At 46.1% G+C, this 18,320-nt stretch overlaps 1 protein-coding gene across 2 annotated transcripts in view; it reads left to right on the forward strand.

Annotated features, from left to right (window-relative positions):
- The window catches only part of ephb1 (EPH receptor B1), a 175,502-nt gene that overhangs the window by 94,337 nt on the left and 62,845 nt on the right, over positions 1–18,320 (forward strand). For both annotated transcript variants that reach the window (XM_030402437.1, XM_030402439.1), the window contains exons 4-5: positions 4,879–5,034; positions 13,303–13,638. In XM_030402437.1, the coding sequence (XP_030258297.1) occupies positions 4,879–5,034; positions 13,303–13,638 (492 nt within the window). The remainder of the gene's footprint in view (positions 1–4,878; positions 5,035–13,302; positions 13,639–18,320) is intronic.

An 18,320-nucleotide genomic window follows, 5' to 3' on the forward strand; every position in this document is an offset into this window, starting at 1 on the left:
ACTCGGCATGCGCGCCGTTTTCCTCTGGTTTGGGGTGGGTGAGAGCTGTCTTTTCTGAGTGACTGAGCAACGGAATAGTGAAATAGGGGTCAACTGGGGTCTTGACCCGATCACAAGCCTGTCTGTATGAGTGTTTGTGAGTCGGCGAGGGGGGTGCATGACTCCAAAGCATGGCTAAGGCTGTGATCCATCCCATGTGATGGATGAGGTTCGGGGTTAAGGGTGTGTAGGAGGGGCAAAAACTTGTACTTAAGGGTCATTGATGCTAACTCACAACTTGCGCCCTTCTGTGGGTCACGCAACCTCTCCGCACAATGTCTCGAAAAAACCTAAGACGGGCAGAGTTGGAGTTTCAGAGGCGAAACTGGCTTTAAAGAATGTATATTTGAGGTTTTTACTTCCAAAAGACTGTATATTTTATGGCAAAATATATGTGGATTGCATTAGGCAAAAAGAAAACGGCTTAACGCAAGTCATTACTTTCATGTGCTTAACGTTGGTGTGAACAGTCAATATCGGAGTGCTGGAAAATTTATCTTAACCGATAAATATCTCACATTACAGACTGAAACTCTTTCCTTTAATATCAGATTTATCACACAAGCTTGAGCACCTTTCCACATCAGACACTGCATACGTTTTCTCTGCTTTTTCCCACAATTTGTTGCCGAGCCGTTCCTTTTGGTTTGGAAAAAAAAAAAAAAAAGAAATACCTCACACATCCTTCAGAGCGATGCCACGGGAAAAAGACCTAGTGTACTGTAACTTTGATTGGGTTTTTAGTGGGAAAGCCATTTCCAAAACCAATCTTGGTCGTAATCCTTTGCGCTGGCTTTCCTATAACTCCCTTACTGTACATTTTCCATTCTTATCTCACAGACACCCTGTGATGCTTGCATGACAAGCTAATGCAATTCTTATTCCGCTGCCTCCACAAATCCCATGTCTCCAATTACCTTGGATTCTGATGGGCTACGTGCAGTCTGTAACTGCACATTCCGAAACGCATGCACCTTATGTGACACAGCGCCGGGGTGCTTCCATGTATGATGTATTGCCTGTGGTGTGCACTATATTATTCGCTCAGCAAGTGCATTGCTCAGTCGTAGGGACCCCTGGGCACTGACTCTTGGCTCGTATTGCCGATAGTCTAAGGTCAATCGATACATCACCGTTGTGTAGAACGAAGATCAAAGTTTCTTCAAAATTACTTTTGGGTTTGGATATAACTTTCACATAATACGAGCCAACAAGGCTGCCAAACGGCTGACCACAGTTGGAGTCACATGACTGGAAACCTTAAGGACACCTGGGGTCTTTGTGGACACCAAAGCCCGGCATCTTTTCCACAGGAAGTCAGATCTGTGGTTGCGCTGACCAAAACAGTTGTTTTAAGCCAAGCCATGATTTTGTCCTAAAGTAGTTTTTGTGCTGTACTGAACGAAACATTCGGCGTTAACTCATCGTAGCCGACTTGGCTGATTAGCTACCATGAGCTGCCTGGCTACTGTCCAAATCAAAACCCAACCGTGAGAATCCCCAATCGAAGTGCTACGACAAAGCCCGTTGTTTTAGCAAGTAGGCAGGTTTTGCTTCTTACTGGTGTCGTAAAAAGACGGCTAGTTTTGATCATCTCAGAGTCTCAAGTTATTCCAGTTCTTCCGTTGTTACCTGCGGGATAGCGACCAGAGAAAACAAGGCCTCGTCCTGCTTTGGTTGCCAATGGCAAATGTGTTTCCTTCGTGCTGCAATGCCGCCTTCATTTGTGCGGGGAAAAATTGGTCGCGGTGGGGAGACCAATAGACCAAAATTCGCAAATCAGGGGGGAGAAAGACTTTCGGGCTCGGCTCCAAAAGAATTCATGAAGCGTAGCGCTGCGCTGCCCGCCATTAGAACGAGACCTCTGAGGGTTTGCTAACATTGTTCACATCGCTTTCTCATTCTCTCTTTCTCTCTCTCTTTCTCTCTCTCTGTCTTGACCCGCGTCTGTTCATCCCTCCCTCTCGCTCGCTCTGTGAGGGTAGATCGGCGAGCAGCTAATTAATTTTAAGTTTAATGCTGGGATTCATGCACACATTAAATGTCAATTAGCGAGAGAGCCTGAGAGCGCCAAGGTAGAAGTTATAATCTAGACGGACATGCATCCCGTGCTGGGTGTCTGTGTGTGTGTCTGTGTGTGTGTGTGTGTGATCATGTCGCCGCCTGTTTGTTTTCGCCCCGGCTGTCACTTATCCCCCACCCCCCCCTTCCCGTAAATGCTGATCGCAGCATCTTCAGCTGTCCGACGAGAGACATTAAATCATCCCGGGGTTCTGTACAACACATGCTAGTCAAGTGGCGGAAATTGCGGGCGCGCCGTCTCACATAATGGGGTCGGTCGCGAATCAGCGCGTCAGCCCTCTAAATGCACTCCGGAGTTGAGGGGTTGCATTAATACCAATATGGGAGTGTTTTTTTTTAAGGTGTGTGTGTGTTTACCCGAGCGAGTGTGAGCATAAGTGCGTGTGTGTGTTATGCATTCTTCTGCTCGAAAAAAAAAGTTCGCCTCGAGGCGTTTTTTCTTGCCGCATCTCAGACGGCTGATTCAGCACAGCCTCCCCCCCCCGCTTCGCTCTCCTCACTTTTGCCCCCGTTTATGAGCGTCCACGCTCGCCACTGTCTGTCTGTAAACACACAACCCGAGGGCAGGAGCCGGCGATACACACTCCCGCTCACACCCCATTAAACATACACTGAACAACTTATTGTGATCCCTTTCCATAAGAGTCAGGGCAGTAGATGTGTGTGTGTGTGTGCGCTCACCCTGATGCATGAATTTTTATCCAGCAAAGATGATGACTCGTAGTTCTCTCGCCCTCTCCGTGCTGAAAATGAATTTTTGATCCCTGCTTTATCGTCTTGTAATCTCTGATATCTTTGGAGGTTATTGCGTTGTAAAATGCCTCTGCAGCTGGTTTGTGCCTCCCCATATGGCCGGGGAGGGTTTTTTTAAGGGCCTCAATGTTCTTGTATTACAAGGAGGTTGATCTCCGCGCGCATCAAATCTGTATATAACAAGTCAAGAGAGGGCGCAGGCTTCCACTCCCACACACTAAAAAGGAAGAAAAAAAGAAAAAACATCGAGGCCCGCACTCCCCCTATAGAAAGATTATTACCTTCATACTCTTCGGTGCTTTATATTCCCCCATACATGCATCTTCAGTCTCGAGGCGTCTCCGGAGCGTCCGCCAGCATAGCAATGCGTTGCACTCACGGGGATATCCTTGTGCGCTGCAGCTGTGATCGGCCTTACAGCTCCTAGGGTTTGTCTGATAAGCTGTTGGTGGTTGTTGTGGTCTGCTCCAATGTGTACGTGTGTGTGTGTGTGTGTGTGTGTTTGGATGACAGGTCTGGCTGTGTGTGGACAGTGTAGTGTGACCAGACATGAGGTCAGTGAGTTAGTTCTCTGATGTGTCCGTCAGCCTCCACCAAAGGACGTGGCGGAGCAGCCCCTGCTGGGGGGCATCAAGCTCCAGTTGTGTGTGTGTGTGTGTGTGTGTGTGTGTGTGTGTGTGCATGTGTGTGTGTGTTTTCGCTTCTCTTTCTCCTTCACCCACTTTCCTCTCCATCCTTCATTAACTGCCCATCGGAGAGGCCAGCTGATTGTATGAATAGGAGAGTCGTAAAAAAAGCGGGAACCTGCCCTTTTTTTTTACGGCAGGGCGAAAGAGGACTCCGGCTTCCAAACCCAACCTCCCTTTGCATTTTTTTAATGATGCATAAAAGTTTTTAATTAAATCTTAAAAGCCTGTTGACACAAAGGTCTAAAGATTGTTCTCTACTGTTTGACCCGGCAGTGGAGGGGAATGGAACCAACTTCTTGGTCGTTATCGCTTTAAATAACTCCCCATTTACCAAGCTCTTCATAAATATTGCAATAAAGGGCTCTTAGTCGGCCCATTACGCGCTGGTGTGCCGGTCCAACTGATTTCTTTTTGCTTTTAACACCTGAACCACTTAACAAACGCCTCGTCATTTTTGTCTGCCCGACGATTTACAATTGTTCTTGAGCTACATCTGGCCTGATCGTATACCTCGTTTTCTCTCTTTCTTTTTTTTTTTTTTTTTTTACATACTGTCGCATTTTCCGTGCGAAGAAGTAATAAAGTAAGTAATATAGCTGGATCCCATTTTTCAGCCACCGTCAAGTCTTTACAACCTTTTACTCTGGCAAATAGACGCAGCTGGAGAATCTGTAAGATGCTTGTCCCATTAAATTTATATCCCCTCCCCCCCCCCTCCGGAGTGTGGCGGCACTTCCACAGTTTTCCTCCCCCATCAGTGAGCCTGCTAAAATATTACACATTTATCACAGTTAGCACAGTCAGTAAATCCTTCCACACGGCGCAGAAAAAAAACTCTTCAGCTTTGTATTCTTTTGGGGATGCAGGGGTAAATGGATTAGGTTATTGCCTGGAGTTAGGAACGGCGATATCAGCCACAATAATCTTTGTCCTTCACTGCGGCCTTTAGAGTCGAGGGCTCGAAACACATCGAGCCGGCCTCCACAAACTACCGCTGATGTCGCCTCGTGTCTTCTGCTGGAGATCCACGCTTCCAACGCACTGCAACTGCTACAGATGATTGTCGGCTTATTACTGTGCTTGTGCATGTTCTGTGCCTCTGAGAGAGGAAACGTAGTTGGGTTGGGGTTCAAATTTGACAAATCGGATTAACTTTTGCTGTTGGTTCTGTGGTTGCTTTTCATCTCTTCACACTGGTGGTCTGCATCTCTGCTGACCGCTCTAGATGATGTACAGAACCAAATGGCTGTTTTATGCATGTTTTTTTTATTTTATTATCATTGTCTGACATTGTTTATTTCCTGTTCACCTGCAGCGTGCCCGCCGGGTACCTTCAAGTCAACCCAGGGTCCGGGTCTGTGTCTGCAGTGCCCTCCGAACAGCCGCTCCACAGCTGAGGCCGCCACCATCTGCGTGTGCCGCAACGGCTACTACCGCGGCGACGCCGATCAGCCTGACGAGCCCTGCACCAGTGAGTATATATCGTACATGACGTGCACACTCCTGCCCACGTTTCACGCTTGCATTTTGGTAGGACGAGCACCTGTGACGAGCACATCCTCGATCGCCTGATCCATTTGAGTGTGAGCGTGTGTGTGACATCAATATTGAACACACCGGTCGTGCATTTGAGGCATTGTGTTTATGTCGTAGCATTTACACGAGCGTGTAATTACAGACCTGGTTGTCTTTTCAGTCTGGCCGTGATAATCACGTCGCAGGGTTTCCATCTCTGACGTCTCCATCGCCGCGCCGATGAGCTTCCCTCCCGGTTTCCTCTCGGCGCTCTCCCCCTCTATCCGTCTCTCACTCTTGCTGTTGTTATTTCTTACTGTCTCCTATCATCCCCCGAAGTCCTAATTACTCAGACAGATGCTGCGAAGCTTCGACACTGTCCTGCCGTTATCCGCTGGAGATCCAATAAGGCCCCCTCGCAGCATCAAAGTTATCTTAATATGATGTAAAAAGCAATATGCTAAGCCTTCCCGCCGTCCCCGCGCACACAGCTACACGGGAGGAGAAAACTGTTGGACCCCAAAAAGTTTGTTTACCTCTCTTCCCTTGGCTGCCACATGGGAGGGTCTTAATGGTTTGTTCTCCCCGCAAAAAGCAGACGCTGGAGCATTATCGGTGTGGTTATGTATTCATTTAGTCGGGATTTATTCACGTGGACCCGGCAAATTAGCCTCAGCGATGGGCTCAAGACCACACTCCTTTTCTAATCGGCTAGCAGCTGCACAGGGTAGCCTTCGCAGCTAAAACGTGTTCTGAATGTACCTCTTTTTGCCCCACTTCCTTTCAAAAGCCCTGAATTAGAGCCTCGGAGCCGCCGACGCTGTCTGCCTGCCTGTTTCAGACGCTTTCCCCCCCCCCCAAGTGCATCCATCCAACACCTTTAGGCTTCGGATGTTCTCAGCGGATGACACCCCACTTTCACCTTGAGTTTTTTTTTCCGCCCTCCCATGGTATGCTGCGCAACTCTCTGGTGAATTAGTGAACGCTTCATCAAGTGTAGCATCTTCCTCTACCTTGAGGCCTCGAATTTTCCCCAAGCAATCTCCACAACAGCTCCCCGGTGGAGCCTCTTGAACAGATCCCTCCGGTCGGTGTTTCCAAATGCAGCCTGTGTTCCTTTTTCTTTTTTTCTTTTCTGTTTTCAATCACGCCACTTCCTTTCCACTATTATCTTACTGTCAGTTTTGTTCCTTGTATCCACTGCTTCACCCTCTTTTTCTGCTTTGTTTAGTACAACTACCGTTCTTTTAGTATCTTAAAGGAGACATATGCTCATTTGCAGGTTTGTAATTACATTTTTTGGTTACTACGAGAACAAGTTTACATGCTGTAATGCTCAAAAAAATGCATTGGTTTCTCATATTAGCTCCTGTCTCTTTAAAGCCCCCCTGCTAAATACCCAGTCTGCTCTGACTGTTCATCTCACACACACCTGAACCAGTGCTGCTAACAACACCAGAGCAGCTGTACCAAAATTAATTGTTACGTGCCAAACTAACCTCCAGGCACAAATTCTGTACCATGTTGTGACGTGGTGACGCGGCGTGATGTCATGAAGTCACAAAATCTAAGGCGGGACTACTGACGAGGTCTCAGGAGCAGTGTCTCCCCCTAAGTGTGGATCTCACGTGCACAAGAACCTACACGACCCACTGAAGGAAAGGAAGAAGATGAAGAAAAGCATCATGGATCTCCTTCAAACATTAAGGCTAGAATATTGTTTTTGTTTTTAAAGATAACGTGGACCCGGCACCCAGTTAACAGATTCCTAAGTTAATAAAGGGAAAAATTGCCCACCATTTGAGCCACAGTTACTCACTGCACCACGCACTGAAATTAATTCATCTCAAAAGACTTTGTTCAAATTCTTTGAAAAATGTTTTTACTCCCGACAGACACATTTTAAATATCCTGCTGAGAATGTTGTTTTCAGCCACCCATTTCAGCATTAATGTCTTAGACCTTCTTCTATTCCTCTTCAATTTGTGTTAACAAAATCTTTTTTAGAACAGCACATTCAAAGCCTCCTCTGAAGGTTGAACCGTACAGTAGCAGCTGGGCTTGACGCTCGGGGTGCCCTACATCTCAGCAGGGGCAGTGAGATCATCCCACTAAGAATCTCTTTAATACTTCGGGTCCTGATAAGAGCACTACTAGAGTAGCTTAAATCAGGCCAGTCTGTAGCAGCTGAAGCTGCAGCTTCAGTGCTCCTCGCCGGCGTCAGAGCCGCTGGTCCCTGTGTGCTCCAGATCAGTCTGATTAGCTTGCTGATGGATTGTCCAGCGCCTGCCTCTGTCAGCGGGGGGGGGGGGGGAGCAGCTTCGCGCTATACACCCTGTTCTTTTCCCTCAGGGATATGCCAAGCCTGGGATGCACTTCAAACTACCCCTCCAACTCCAGCCCCTCCTTTATCCCAATCTTCTGTCTTGTGCCGACTGTAGCCGCGCCTGAGGGGAGGAACACCAAGCGCTCTGTCTCGCAGCGTGAAGCCAACTCCTTCCAGCTTGGCTATCCAGCACAGTGCGCTTTGGGACAGCGGTGTGCATTGCACTGCCCCCCCGCCTGGTCCCTTCGTCGGGGCTCCAGGTCCCACTCTGACGTACCTCTGCCTCCCCGTAGATGTGCATGTGTGAAAAAGAAGTCACGTGTGCATGTGAGAGTGGTGTGGTGTGGTGGTGGGGGGGGGTCAGCCAGCCAGCTCCAGCATGCAGGGCCGGTGGGTTTCTCTCAATGTGTGAGTCAGAGGAGGGGAATGACAAGCTGAGCTGTAACTGAGGGGAGTCAGATGGTGAAACCAGTGCTGATTGGTCCGTGGGGGAGAATGGATGCAGTGATGGAGCATCCTGGTGTGAGGAATGGTGAATAAGGGAAGGGGCTGATGGGAGTGAAGTACTAATGGCAAGGATAGATAGAGCAGAAGCCCATTAACACAGCGGGAGGGATGTGACAAACTAAGATTTAAATCTGTACATTTGAAGGTTCAGCCCTGAATTTAGAAACGATGGAATAAAAAGAGCTGTCTGTCTGGGGAGTAACGGTAACACAGAGTCCCAGCGAGACACACAATGCGATGTTATGTCAAACAAACATGCTGTACATGCATGTTTACATCTTGGAATCCTATAGTGCCAGCCTCGGAGCAATTCACGAAGGAAAATCTTTGGAATGTAATCGAATGAACATAAATATAGGGTGAGAGGAGGGAAAATAAGACGGTTCTTATGGGGTTTTACGCATTCCTGATCCGCACCACATTGGCCCCGAATCCTGTGGCTCTCGCTCAATACTCATATCTGCGGCTTGTACCCTGAAAATCTCCTTGAGCCCTGTCAAACACCCTCTGCGCCTCGTAACACAAACAAAACCCATCAAAATTCCCGACTGAAACGACGGGCTTATCTGCTTTTCCATTCTCCTCATCATCCACCATTTAGCGGCTGTTTTTTTTTTTTTTTTTTTTCCCCTCTTTGCTCTCCCATTCACCGCCTCTCCTCTCCTTGTTCTGTTTTCAAAGAGAAAGAGGAGTGAGCCATCAAAGTGCATAAATATTCTGTTCTTTTCTCCAAGTTTTTTTTTTTTTTTTTTTTCCCCTCCGCATCAACTCTGTTGTCAGTTCTGGAGTCAGTCGAGGGTGCTTCCCACGGCAGTCAGTCGGCCAGTCTCCTCTCACAGTAATGCAGTGGTAAATGGAGCCAAGTCAAGGTAATTGTCTGGCCCACTCTAATCCCTTCACTGGCTGGAAAGACATAATGCTCCAGAGCGATGTGCACATGCATGCACACATGTTCAAAAATGACACCAGTCTCCCCCCGTCACATCTAAAGCTTTATGGAGTGGAGGTAATTCTGCTGTTGGAGTTACAGTAGAGAGTCGTGTGCGCATGTGTGTGTGTGCGTGTGTGTGTGTGTAGATGATCCTTTTTAGAGAAAAAGCTTCTGTGTCCCCTCTGACAAGTCATTGTGGATGCACCCACTGCTCCCAACCAGCGCGCACAGTCTATCTACGACTCCCTCAGTCTCTCCGCCAGACAGTATGAGTCCTTATAACATGTTTTATTTCATGTCTCACCAACCCACACACAACCCCTTCTTTCTTTCTCCCGGCTCCTCTGGCTGTGATCAGTATCTCCACACAGGGACCTTCTGTTGGTCCCTCAAGGCCTGTTTCACATCATAAAAACAAACAGTTTGAAAGAGGAGAAGCGTCGGCCTCAGACCATTCAAAGGGTGGATGAGTAAACAGTGTGCGGAGCTGTTTATTTCTGGCACCGGGGTACTCTGTGTAAGAGCAGCTGAGGGAGGAAACTGGGCAGAGTGCTTTTGCAGTCCAGGTGGTAACTTAAAGCCCGCTCGCTAACAGGGCAGCTATGCGTACCTTTCAGTCTGGGGAGTAGCCAGGCATGTGCATGGACGACATAACTGGAGATAATGCACATCATGATAATGCAGAGTTTTATTAATGTAGTTAGCTGAATATCGTTTTCATCAGACCACACGATTTAAGGGGATCTATTACTCTTTTTTTTCACCTTTTTCCATTTATATTTATATTCCGTGTGCATGTGAAAGAGCTTGAAAGTTACAAAGGTCAAAGTCCACACCAGCAGAAGCTCTTCTCTCCCACAGAAAGCACTGCTCCTGAAACGCCTCATCAGTAATCCTGCCTTGAATTCCGTGACTTTGTGACATCACACTGCGTCATGGAGTCGTACTTCTAAGAACTCATTGAGCACAGCTGCTCAGATGTTGTCGCTAACTGTGCTGGCTCAGGCGTGTGTGAGCTGACCAATCAGAGCAGACCGGGTGTTTGGGAGGAGGGCCTTAAAGACACAGGAGCTACATCAGATACAGTTTCAGACAGAGCTGCAGCACTGGGAAGTATGATGATACTGATCAAGTCTTAACCCAAAATAAAGCTAAAAACCTGAAAATGAACATAATATGTCTTTCTTTAAAGATCCAGGGTAACACACTGCAAGAGAGACAGTTCATCATGAGGACATGTGCTTATTTAAAATATTTTGCAATATGTTTTAATTTAGGAGTGATCTACCTCTCCTTTTATTTCTCAGCATTACCAGGCACACAAATACTTATTTGCTGAAACATGCACGTACCCCCGAAGCCAATCATTCAGCTCATTTTGTCCAAGTCCGCTGTGAGCATTTCTACTACATATTGGTATTCTCCTGACCTTGAGATTACCTTTGTCTATTCGCTTGGTTTTTTCATGCCCCACACAGCCCGCTACAGGCAAAAGAAGCATCTACTTTTGAGTGTCACAAGATGGCCATATGCATCCGAAGGGCACAAAGTTAGATGTGTTTCTGTTCTTAAAGAAAACAAGAAGAAGAACATGATTCCAAACAGACCTAAGTTCATCAAGTATAGTCTGTTCAGCTCAGTTACAATCAATAATTTGGTTCCCTGTTATTCCTAAAATTAGACTCAAATGGTGTGTAATTTATTGTTGCAGATCGTCAGATTAACAGCATTTTTTTGTATGTTGATATGTGATACAGTAGAATCATTATCATTATATTACGGTTCAATTTAAGAGGGAAGCTACAAGAAACGTCTGAAAAAGAATTCACAAACTCTCTAGACAGTCATGTAAATAGGATTATTATGGGGTATTGTCAGTTTATTGAACCATGTAAAACGCTTATGCAGACTATTCCTTGACTCACAGTTTTGGCAGTAAGGGCATTGTTGTTGTTGCATGTAAACACAAGCATAGCTAATTAAGTACAGCCTCAATAATCACATTAGCAAAACAACCCAAAAGCAACCGGCAAAACAATATAACATTTTATTTTTAGTCTAAATTGTTGTTTTTTTTAATTAAGTTAATGCACAAAAAGTTATGTTTATAGTCCTCAGATGATCTCCACAAATTCACGTTATAAAGGCAAGTCGTACGTGCGCCTAACTGTTCCGTGCTTTCTGGACAACCATCACCGAGCATGCCTCCATGATTGCCACAGCTGTCTAAAGGGTATGAAACGAATAATGTGACTGGCTGAGGAGATATGGGTTCATCGCTGCATGTGTCCTATTAACATTCCCCTTCACCAGACCCTTCTGTGCATAATCCAATTGCCCATACTGAACAAAATAACACATGTGCATTGATGTGTCCTCATTCACCTTGTGCAAATGACCTAACACTTTGCACTGGTTGTCGTAATTGCGCCATTAAAATAGAGCCCTCACTGCGCTGTGATACGGTTCATGTCACAAAGAGCACATGAAGCTGCTTGGAGATGATGTTTTGCCCCTATAAATCTAATGAGAGCAACATGTATGTGAGCACAGTCAAATCTGACTGGCATAGCTAAATGAACGCCAGCTGAGAGCCTGTAAGTAACGTTCTCAACAAATTAAATCCTATGGCAAATTAAAGCAGCCACAGGCTGCAGTAATAGTCTGCAAATCACTGGTTAAGTGGCAGTCACATCTGATTTCTTGTGCCATCCCTGCAAATGTGGAGCTCGGTTGTAATTGGGACGAAGGAGTGTGACGCCTCGTTCACACCTCAACCCAGGAAATAATTATTCCTTCAGCCGTTGCTTGAATACATCGATACAGACAGTGCAGCCAGAACGACACGGGAGCAGATAGTCCGGGCGCGTGTTTGTGCCACATGCTTTTTTACAGATGAGCAGATGTGCGTCGCTTTTCCCAGCGATGCAAGTTTGGGGGCAAGAGCATGTATGTGATGGATGATACGGAGGATGCAAGCTGGTGTGAGCAACATATGAAGTGCCTACTGTGCAGTCCCCAAGGGGGGAAAAGCTAAAGTGCTGCCAGTTCCCTCAGAAAGCGTGTTCCTACCAACAAACACCATTTTTGCCACCTTTTTTTTTTTCCCCCCTCCACGTACATCCGGCGGCATCCCAGGACCAAATTACCTCCTATTCTGACCGTGTATCTGGAGCACTAAGTGTCCTCTCAGCCAGACCATAATAATCACACTATGGAGGTCACGCCCTTTCCTGTCACTGTCCTCTCTGTTGTCGAGGCGCTGAGCCGAGGTCACGGCTGTAACAGTGCCGCTCCCTCGCCCTCGTGTGTTGTGCCGCTTTGTCCTGGCTCCCCAGGGCTGTCCCACGTGGCTTTTTCAGCAACAATGACTAATTGCGTCTGCGTTGAATGAAGTAGCTCTCCGCCTCACAGTGCCCACAGAAAAAGGAAACTCAAGTGCTGTAAGGTAATGTGCTTAAAGAAGAGATCTATATGTATTCCTCTTATTGCCATATTTTTCTGGTGGGTAAAAAGAAAGGAGAGGAGGAAAGTAGACACAGTGTGTAAGAGAGCTCAGTGACTCCTGGAAGCGGCTGCAGAATTAAGTAGATTTTTAGTTTCACAGTAGTCATGGATCTAATAGTGGGTCAGTTAAACTTCTCTTTTAATGATAAAGGTCAGGCTTTATGGAGGATGAATTTGGTACCAGATCAGCTCTGCGGGGCAGCCTCACTTAACCTAAGCGGCACTGACTAAGGGCTTTGGAAAGCTTCTGCTTTATCGGCAGTGTCTGCCCGCTATCTGAAAAGAAAGAGCTGCCTCCGAGCAGCCGGAGGGACACAGAGCCTCGGCTAAGCAAAAATTCTCCGACTGCCGTTTGAACAGATTTTAACTCTTAAAGAATTGCGCTCCAATCGCGAGAGGCTGAACAAGCCACTTTTCTGCACCCTAATATTAAGCCGGCACTCAAGCAAGACAATAGTTTTATTATTTCTCGATTTCTCTCTGAATATCGTTTCTTTGAGGTTCTGCCCCAGCTGCGGGCGATGAGGGAGTGAATGGGAGCGTGAATCTCCAGAGCCACTTGGATAAGAATACTCCATGCAACACTGCATTTTGCTAAATAACCAATGTTTGATAGACACAAACGTTTCGCTGTATGATCTCTCTGGGTGTGAATGGAATAAATTAGCATTCCAATTGTGCTGAAGACGGAGAAAAAGAAGAAAAAGACAAGTTGCTCTCGAACAACACTTATATTTATTACAGGGTTGGAAATTGACTAAATTGACCTAACAGCAGGCGGATTTGTGAAACGGTTTCCTTTCATTCTCAACGTATGAATGCATTTCTTAGGGGGGAGGGGTTTAAAAATCGTGACAGCTCGCCTTAAAATAAAACATCCTCTGGTATAAAAAGGCTCTGGCTGCGGATGTAAATCACCATTTGGCCTACATCTCTTCCCTGCGTGTCCGTAGGTGTCCCATCCAGCCCGAGGAATGTGATTTCCATTGTGAACGAAACCTCTGTGATCCTCGAGTGGCACTCTCCCAGGGAGACGGGCGGCCGTGAAGATGTCGTCTACAACATAGTGTGCAAGAAGTGCCGGGCCGACCGGCGCTCCTGCTCCCACTGCGACGACAACGTGGACTTCGTCCCTCGCCAGCTGGGCCTGACGGAGACCAGGGTGCTGATCAGCAACCTGTGGGCTCACACCCTCTACAGCTTCGAGATACAGGCGGTCAACGGCGTCAGCAATAAGAGCCCGTACCCTGCCCAGCACGTCTCCATAGACATCACCACCAACCAGGCTGGTAAGAGGCTGCTATGGGTATCATGATGATGATGCTAATCATAATGTAGTGGTGGCACTGATAATATTCTAGTCCATCTGCATCATGATTGTGTAACCTTTTGTCTATTATTGTTAAATCACCCCAGGTGCCAGAATTCATGTGGCCAATGCATGTTTCGCTGCTTACTATGGATTATGTTAAAATGTTATTTCTTTAGTTTCAATTTTCTTTTGTGGCAACTCTGTGCTTGTGATCTGGTCGGGTTTAGGCACACAACACTTGGTTAGGGTCAGGAAATTATCATTTTTTTCGATTTAAAATACCTGATTCGGTCCCCACAAACAGGAGCTGGGGTGGGGGTTGGGGTTGGGGTTGGGTCCAGCGGTTTGGCTCTTACAAATGCTGAAAGGCCATCTCAAAACGGTAGTCTCTGGCTTGGCAGCTGTAACACGACCACATCCCCTCCTCCTCCCAACTGGAAATTATGATGACGTGAGTTGTAGAAATGTCAATATGGTACACATGACACGCAGATTCGACAATATCCCTGGTTTGCAGAAGCCCAAAGTAATAATATAATTTTTTATTCTGGCTTGCATAAACTGATCCTTTTGTAAGCTATCTGGTTTCCGCCCTCCTGTAGTAGTTTTACTCCCTATTTTATTCGTGAAACGGCTAATTCTCCTATTATTGCATACTTAAATGGGAATCATTTCACCTCAACAGACCGTCCTGTTGCACAATGTGCATTTCAGAGGCTCATTTCACAGCGTGGCTGACCTCGGGGAGAGTAAGATTTCACGTCGCTCCACCGTGAATAATGACTTTAAGGCTTGAAGCGTGGGGCCAGCTGGTTTAGTGAAAGTTAGACATACTGTACATGCGCTCTGTCTAAGCCTCCCTTCCCCGAATCAGGGGTAATAGCTTTCCCTTTTGAAAACACGATGGAGGAGTTCAAACCCAGACCCAAAGACACAGCATGTTCCATTCTGTGGCGGGGCGAGCGCGACTCACCGCACCGTGCCTCCGTCCTTTTGTTCTTTATTTACAAATCAAATCCGATGACAGGAATAGCCCCAGTTAGCGTCTCTCTTCGGGCATTCCAGGAATTCTTGCTTTTTAAAGTCGGCGAAGGTAATCATCCCTACGAAAACAAGACATGAGTCATTTATGAGGCCTCCTTTTTTTGAGGTTCACATCTGGATGTTGAAGGCTTGTTGCTTCACAGACTGACACATCGCCTTTGTTGTTTTTCCTTCTGGTCTTTGTTTAATGAGACTGTGTTTTGATGGCAATGCCGCACATCAAGTCAGCACTCCTCTCTTCACGGAAGGCTAGACCCCAGTTGAAACATGTCTGTAAATCTCCCGATTTATGCGCTCACACTATCGTTCGCTCTCTTCGGAGTGAAACACAAGAGAATTAACCGTACTTCTTTTCTGTTTGTTCTGTCTGAGTTGCGTTGAATATACGAGCCACAGAGCCATCATTCCTCCGCACGTTGAACTACAACTCCCACCTTTAGTGTTGTATATCCAGGTTCAACTCTGCTCGCTGTTCAAGCCCTAAATGTCAGACTTGGAGGAGCTTGACCTAAGATAGATGTGTGGACAGCTGCTGTTTTTAGACCAGGCTGAAATATTATTCACTCCTGCCTGCTCTCTCTCGCTCTGCACACCTCTCCGTATGTTTGACTCTGACTTCGCCCGTGATGGATCCGAGTCCAGCCAATGAAAATGACCTTCGTCCTGTTACCTTCCTCTCTCTCTCTCTCTCTCTCTCTCTCTCTCTCTCTCTCTCTCTCTCTCTCTCTCTCTCTCTCTCTCTCTCTCCCCCTATCAGTCTCTCTCTGTTTGCTTGTGTGTGGGCTCATCCTCTAACTGTGCCTGTGTGATGGGACCTGAGCCCAGCCAATGGAAATGACAGCTCGAGGATACCAGTCTCCTCCCGTCCTTTTTTTTTTCTCCCAGTTACGGCATTTTTTCACGCTCTTGTAGATCTTTGACTCGTACACAGTAGCGCCTATCAAGGGACAAGTGTTGACCGAGTGTAAAATTTAAATGAGGCTCTCTCTCTCTCTTTTTTTTCTTTTTTTTTTTCATTTTTCTGTTTCTGCGGATGAGGCGGAGCGTGAAAATCACAACCGGAGCTTGTGGGACCTAATAACAGACATGAAGTGGAGTTCCAGAGTTGGTTGGGTTCATGCTGGCAAGGTTCCCGCAAAGGAAGGAGTTTGTCAGCTCGTGTCCCTGCTGGCCGTGCACTGTGTGTTTTTTTTTAGTTTTTTTTATTTGTGTGCACTTGCAAAAACACGGTCTGATCCAACGATGAAATGCCTCATATCAAATGAATTCTGAATAACTGCTGTACTCAACTGTAGAATGAACTCACTTCACATTTATCTCAAAGACCGGCGAAATTGAAAGCGCTTTATCCATATTCCTTTTTTTTTTTTTTTTTTTTTTCTACAGGCGAACATTTTGAAATGAAATCCGGTCCAGTTGGCGGAGGGCACGCTGTATTTGATTACGACGACTCTCAGAAGAATGTAATGACCAACTGAACTTCGTCTTTGTCTGAGAATGAGTCAGAGGAGGAGTGGGAGGGAAGACAGGGTGGGATGGAGAAAGAGAAAGCTTTTTTTTTTTTTTTTCTCCTTCCTCTTCTTTTTGACCGGACTGTTAGACTGTGACAGTGAAGGAGAGGAAAATGAGGGAGTAAATAGGTCTGATTATCAGGGTGGCCTAATGGTGCTGACTGTCCCCATTTGACAGGCTAATAGCACACTTGACAGATAGATGTAGAAGAAGCAATGCCGGGGCCCATTGTTGAAGTCTGCTGCAGTAATGAGGTGTCTGCCAGTAATCTGCCAGGCCTATGTCCAGCCCTGTGTGGCCCTTTTGTAGCCAGGTAATTGCAGTGTTCCTGGTTTCGACAGGGGGTTTCATTGACAGGCCTGTAAAGAGGCAGAAGTATCCAGATGGGATTAATGTTGATAATGTATGGTAAAAAAAAAAAACTAAAGCTGAGACATTCTTTAAAATGTAGCGCTCTTATTATTGTGGCTCTGTAAAGACTGTTGTGTGAAGAGATACATCATCCTTACGTCCAACTGTGTGATGTTTTCGAAGCAAGGTTAGGATTCTGGTTCTGGTTAGGTAGCACAAAGCGATGTGATTTAATAGTGGTGAGTGAGTGCATGTACATTTTATATTCTAAACAAACTGACGGGAAGATGCTAGTTGTCTCCACCAAGGAGGTTTTGTTTTCACTGGTGTCCATTTGTTTGTTGGTTGGTTGGTTTGTTAACAGAGTTACCGAAAGGCTACAGTACAGATTTCCATGAAACTTGGATGCGGGATAGGTCTTGGTACAGAATAGACCCCATTAATGTTTGATGAAGATTGGGATAAAGGGACAATTACCAGAATGTTTCCTCACTGACAGTGAGGGATAAAGGTTTTTAAAACTTTTTTTTGTGTTAATTTCTTAGGGAATAATGATGGATCTGGGTTATTGGGCTGGCTGGTATCTATGGATGGGTACAAAATGGGACTGTTTAGCTGTGGTGGAGGTATGCACTCGTTTAAGTCTAGAATTGATACGGATGTACCAGAACTTGCTGTATTTATTATTCATTCGAAAACTATTTACAGAATAGCCTCAGGATTGAGCTTCAGATCAGTGCTTTTGAAGACAGAATGAAGAGAACTATTTATAGAACAAGTTGTTCTTAGAAAACCTGAGTGAATAAACCTCCATCAATTAAACAAGTACAAGTACTCTTTACAAGTACGGAATGGATGCAATTTGCTTGGATGATACCACAGAGCGTTGTCTGTTCCGGATACTCATTTCAGTCAAGAGTTCGCTCAATTAAGTAGCAATAGCAAAGGAAAACTGAACCTAGAGGACCATGTAATTTCCCAGATACAATGCAAGTCATTAAACATACAATGGGGCCATCATGCACCCAGTATGCTGTAATTCTTACAAATGGGAAGCAATTTGAACAATCCAAAATAATTCATAAGCGCTCCTCTACTCAGCTGGTATGGAGGATGTATATACAGTGTATAGGCCAATATTTCCTTAATCTGGGCGTGAAATCAAGGAAATGACAACAGGACAATGGAAACCCTGTTGCAACGCGCTTTGACGGCTTCAGCGTCAGAGTGACAACTTTAGCAGTGTGAGACAAAAAGCAAGGATGCCACTGTTTGGACTAAACAGACGAACAATGCACAACCCTAATTTCACATAACGTCCCCTCTATGCCAGAGCCAAGGCTGCCAGCGGAATAGACAGATTTCTTTGTTTATCTGACGGGGCATTGTTTATGCGCATCAGGGCGCGCACAGGTGCACGGATGATCCGGGACGTGGCAGATGACACTTGTCCAATTAGATATTTTCCGTTGCAATTCTGTTTCTAACTGGAACAGCGAATCCTAGAAAGCTAATGTTGCACGAGAGAAGCCGCGCCACGGAAGCGCATGCACACACCATTTTAAAGTGAGCTTTTTAAAAGTTGAGCTCATTATCGAGGAAGGATGTGGCACAGTTTAAGGTGAAGGGTGCCCTTTGCACAGTGTCCTCTGAATCCCTCTTGGCTCTGCCTTTCAGGGTGAGCCATTTTTTGTCATGTGCTGTTTCGCTCGGCGCAGCTGTTAAAAGGGATGATGGAGGAGATGAGCGATA

The sequence above is a fragment of the Sparus aurata genome, chromosome 21 (assembly GCF_900880675.1).
Source record: "Sparus aurata chromosome 21, fSpaAur1.1, whole genome shotgun sequence".
In the NCBI taxonomy this organism is placed as follows: Eukaryota; Metazoa; Chordata; class Actinopteri; order Spariformes; family Sparidae; genus Sparus; species Sparus aurata.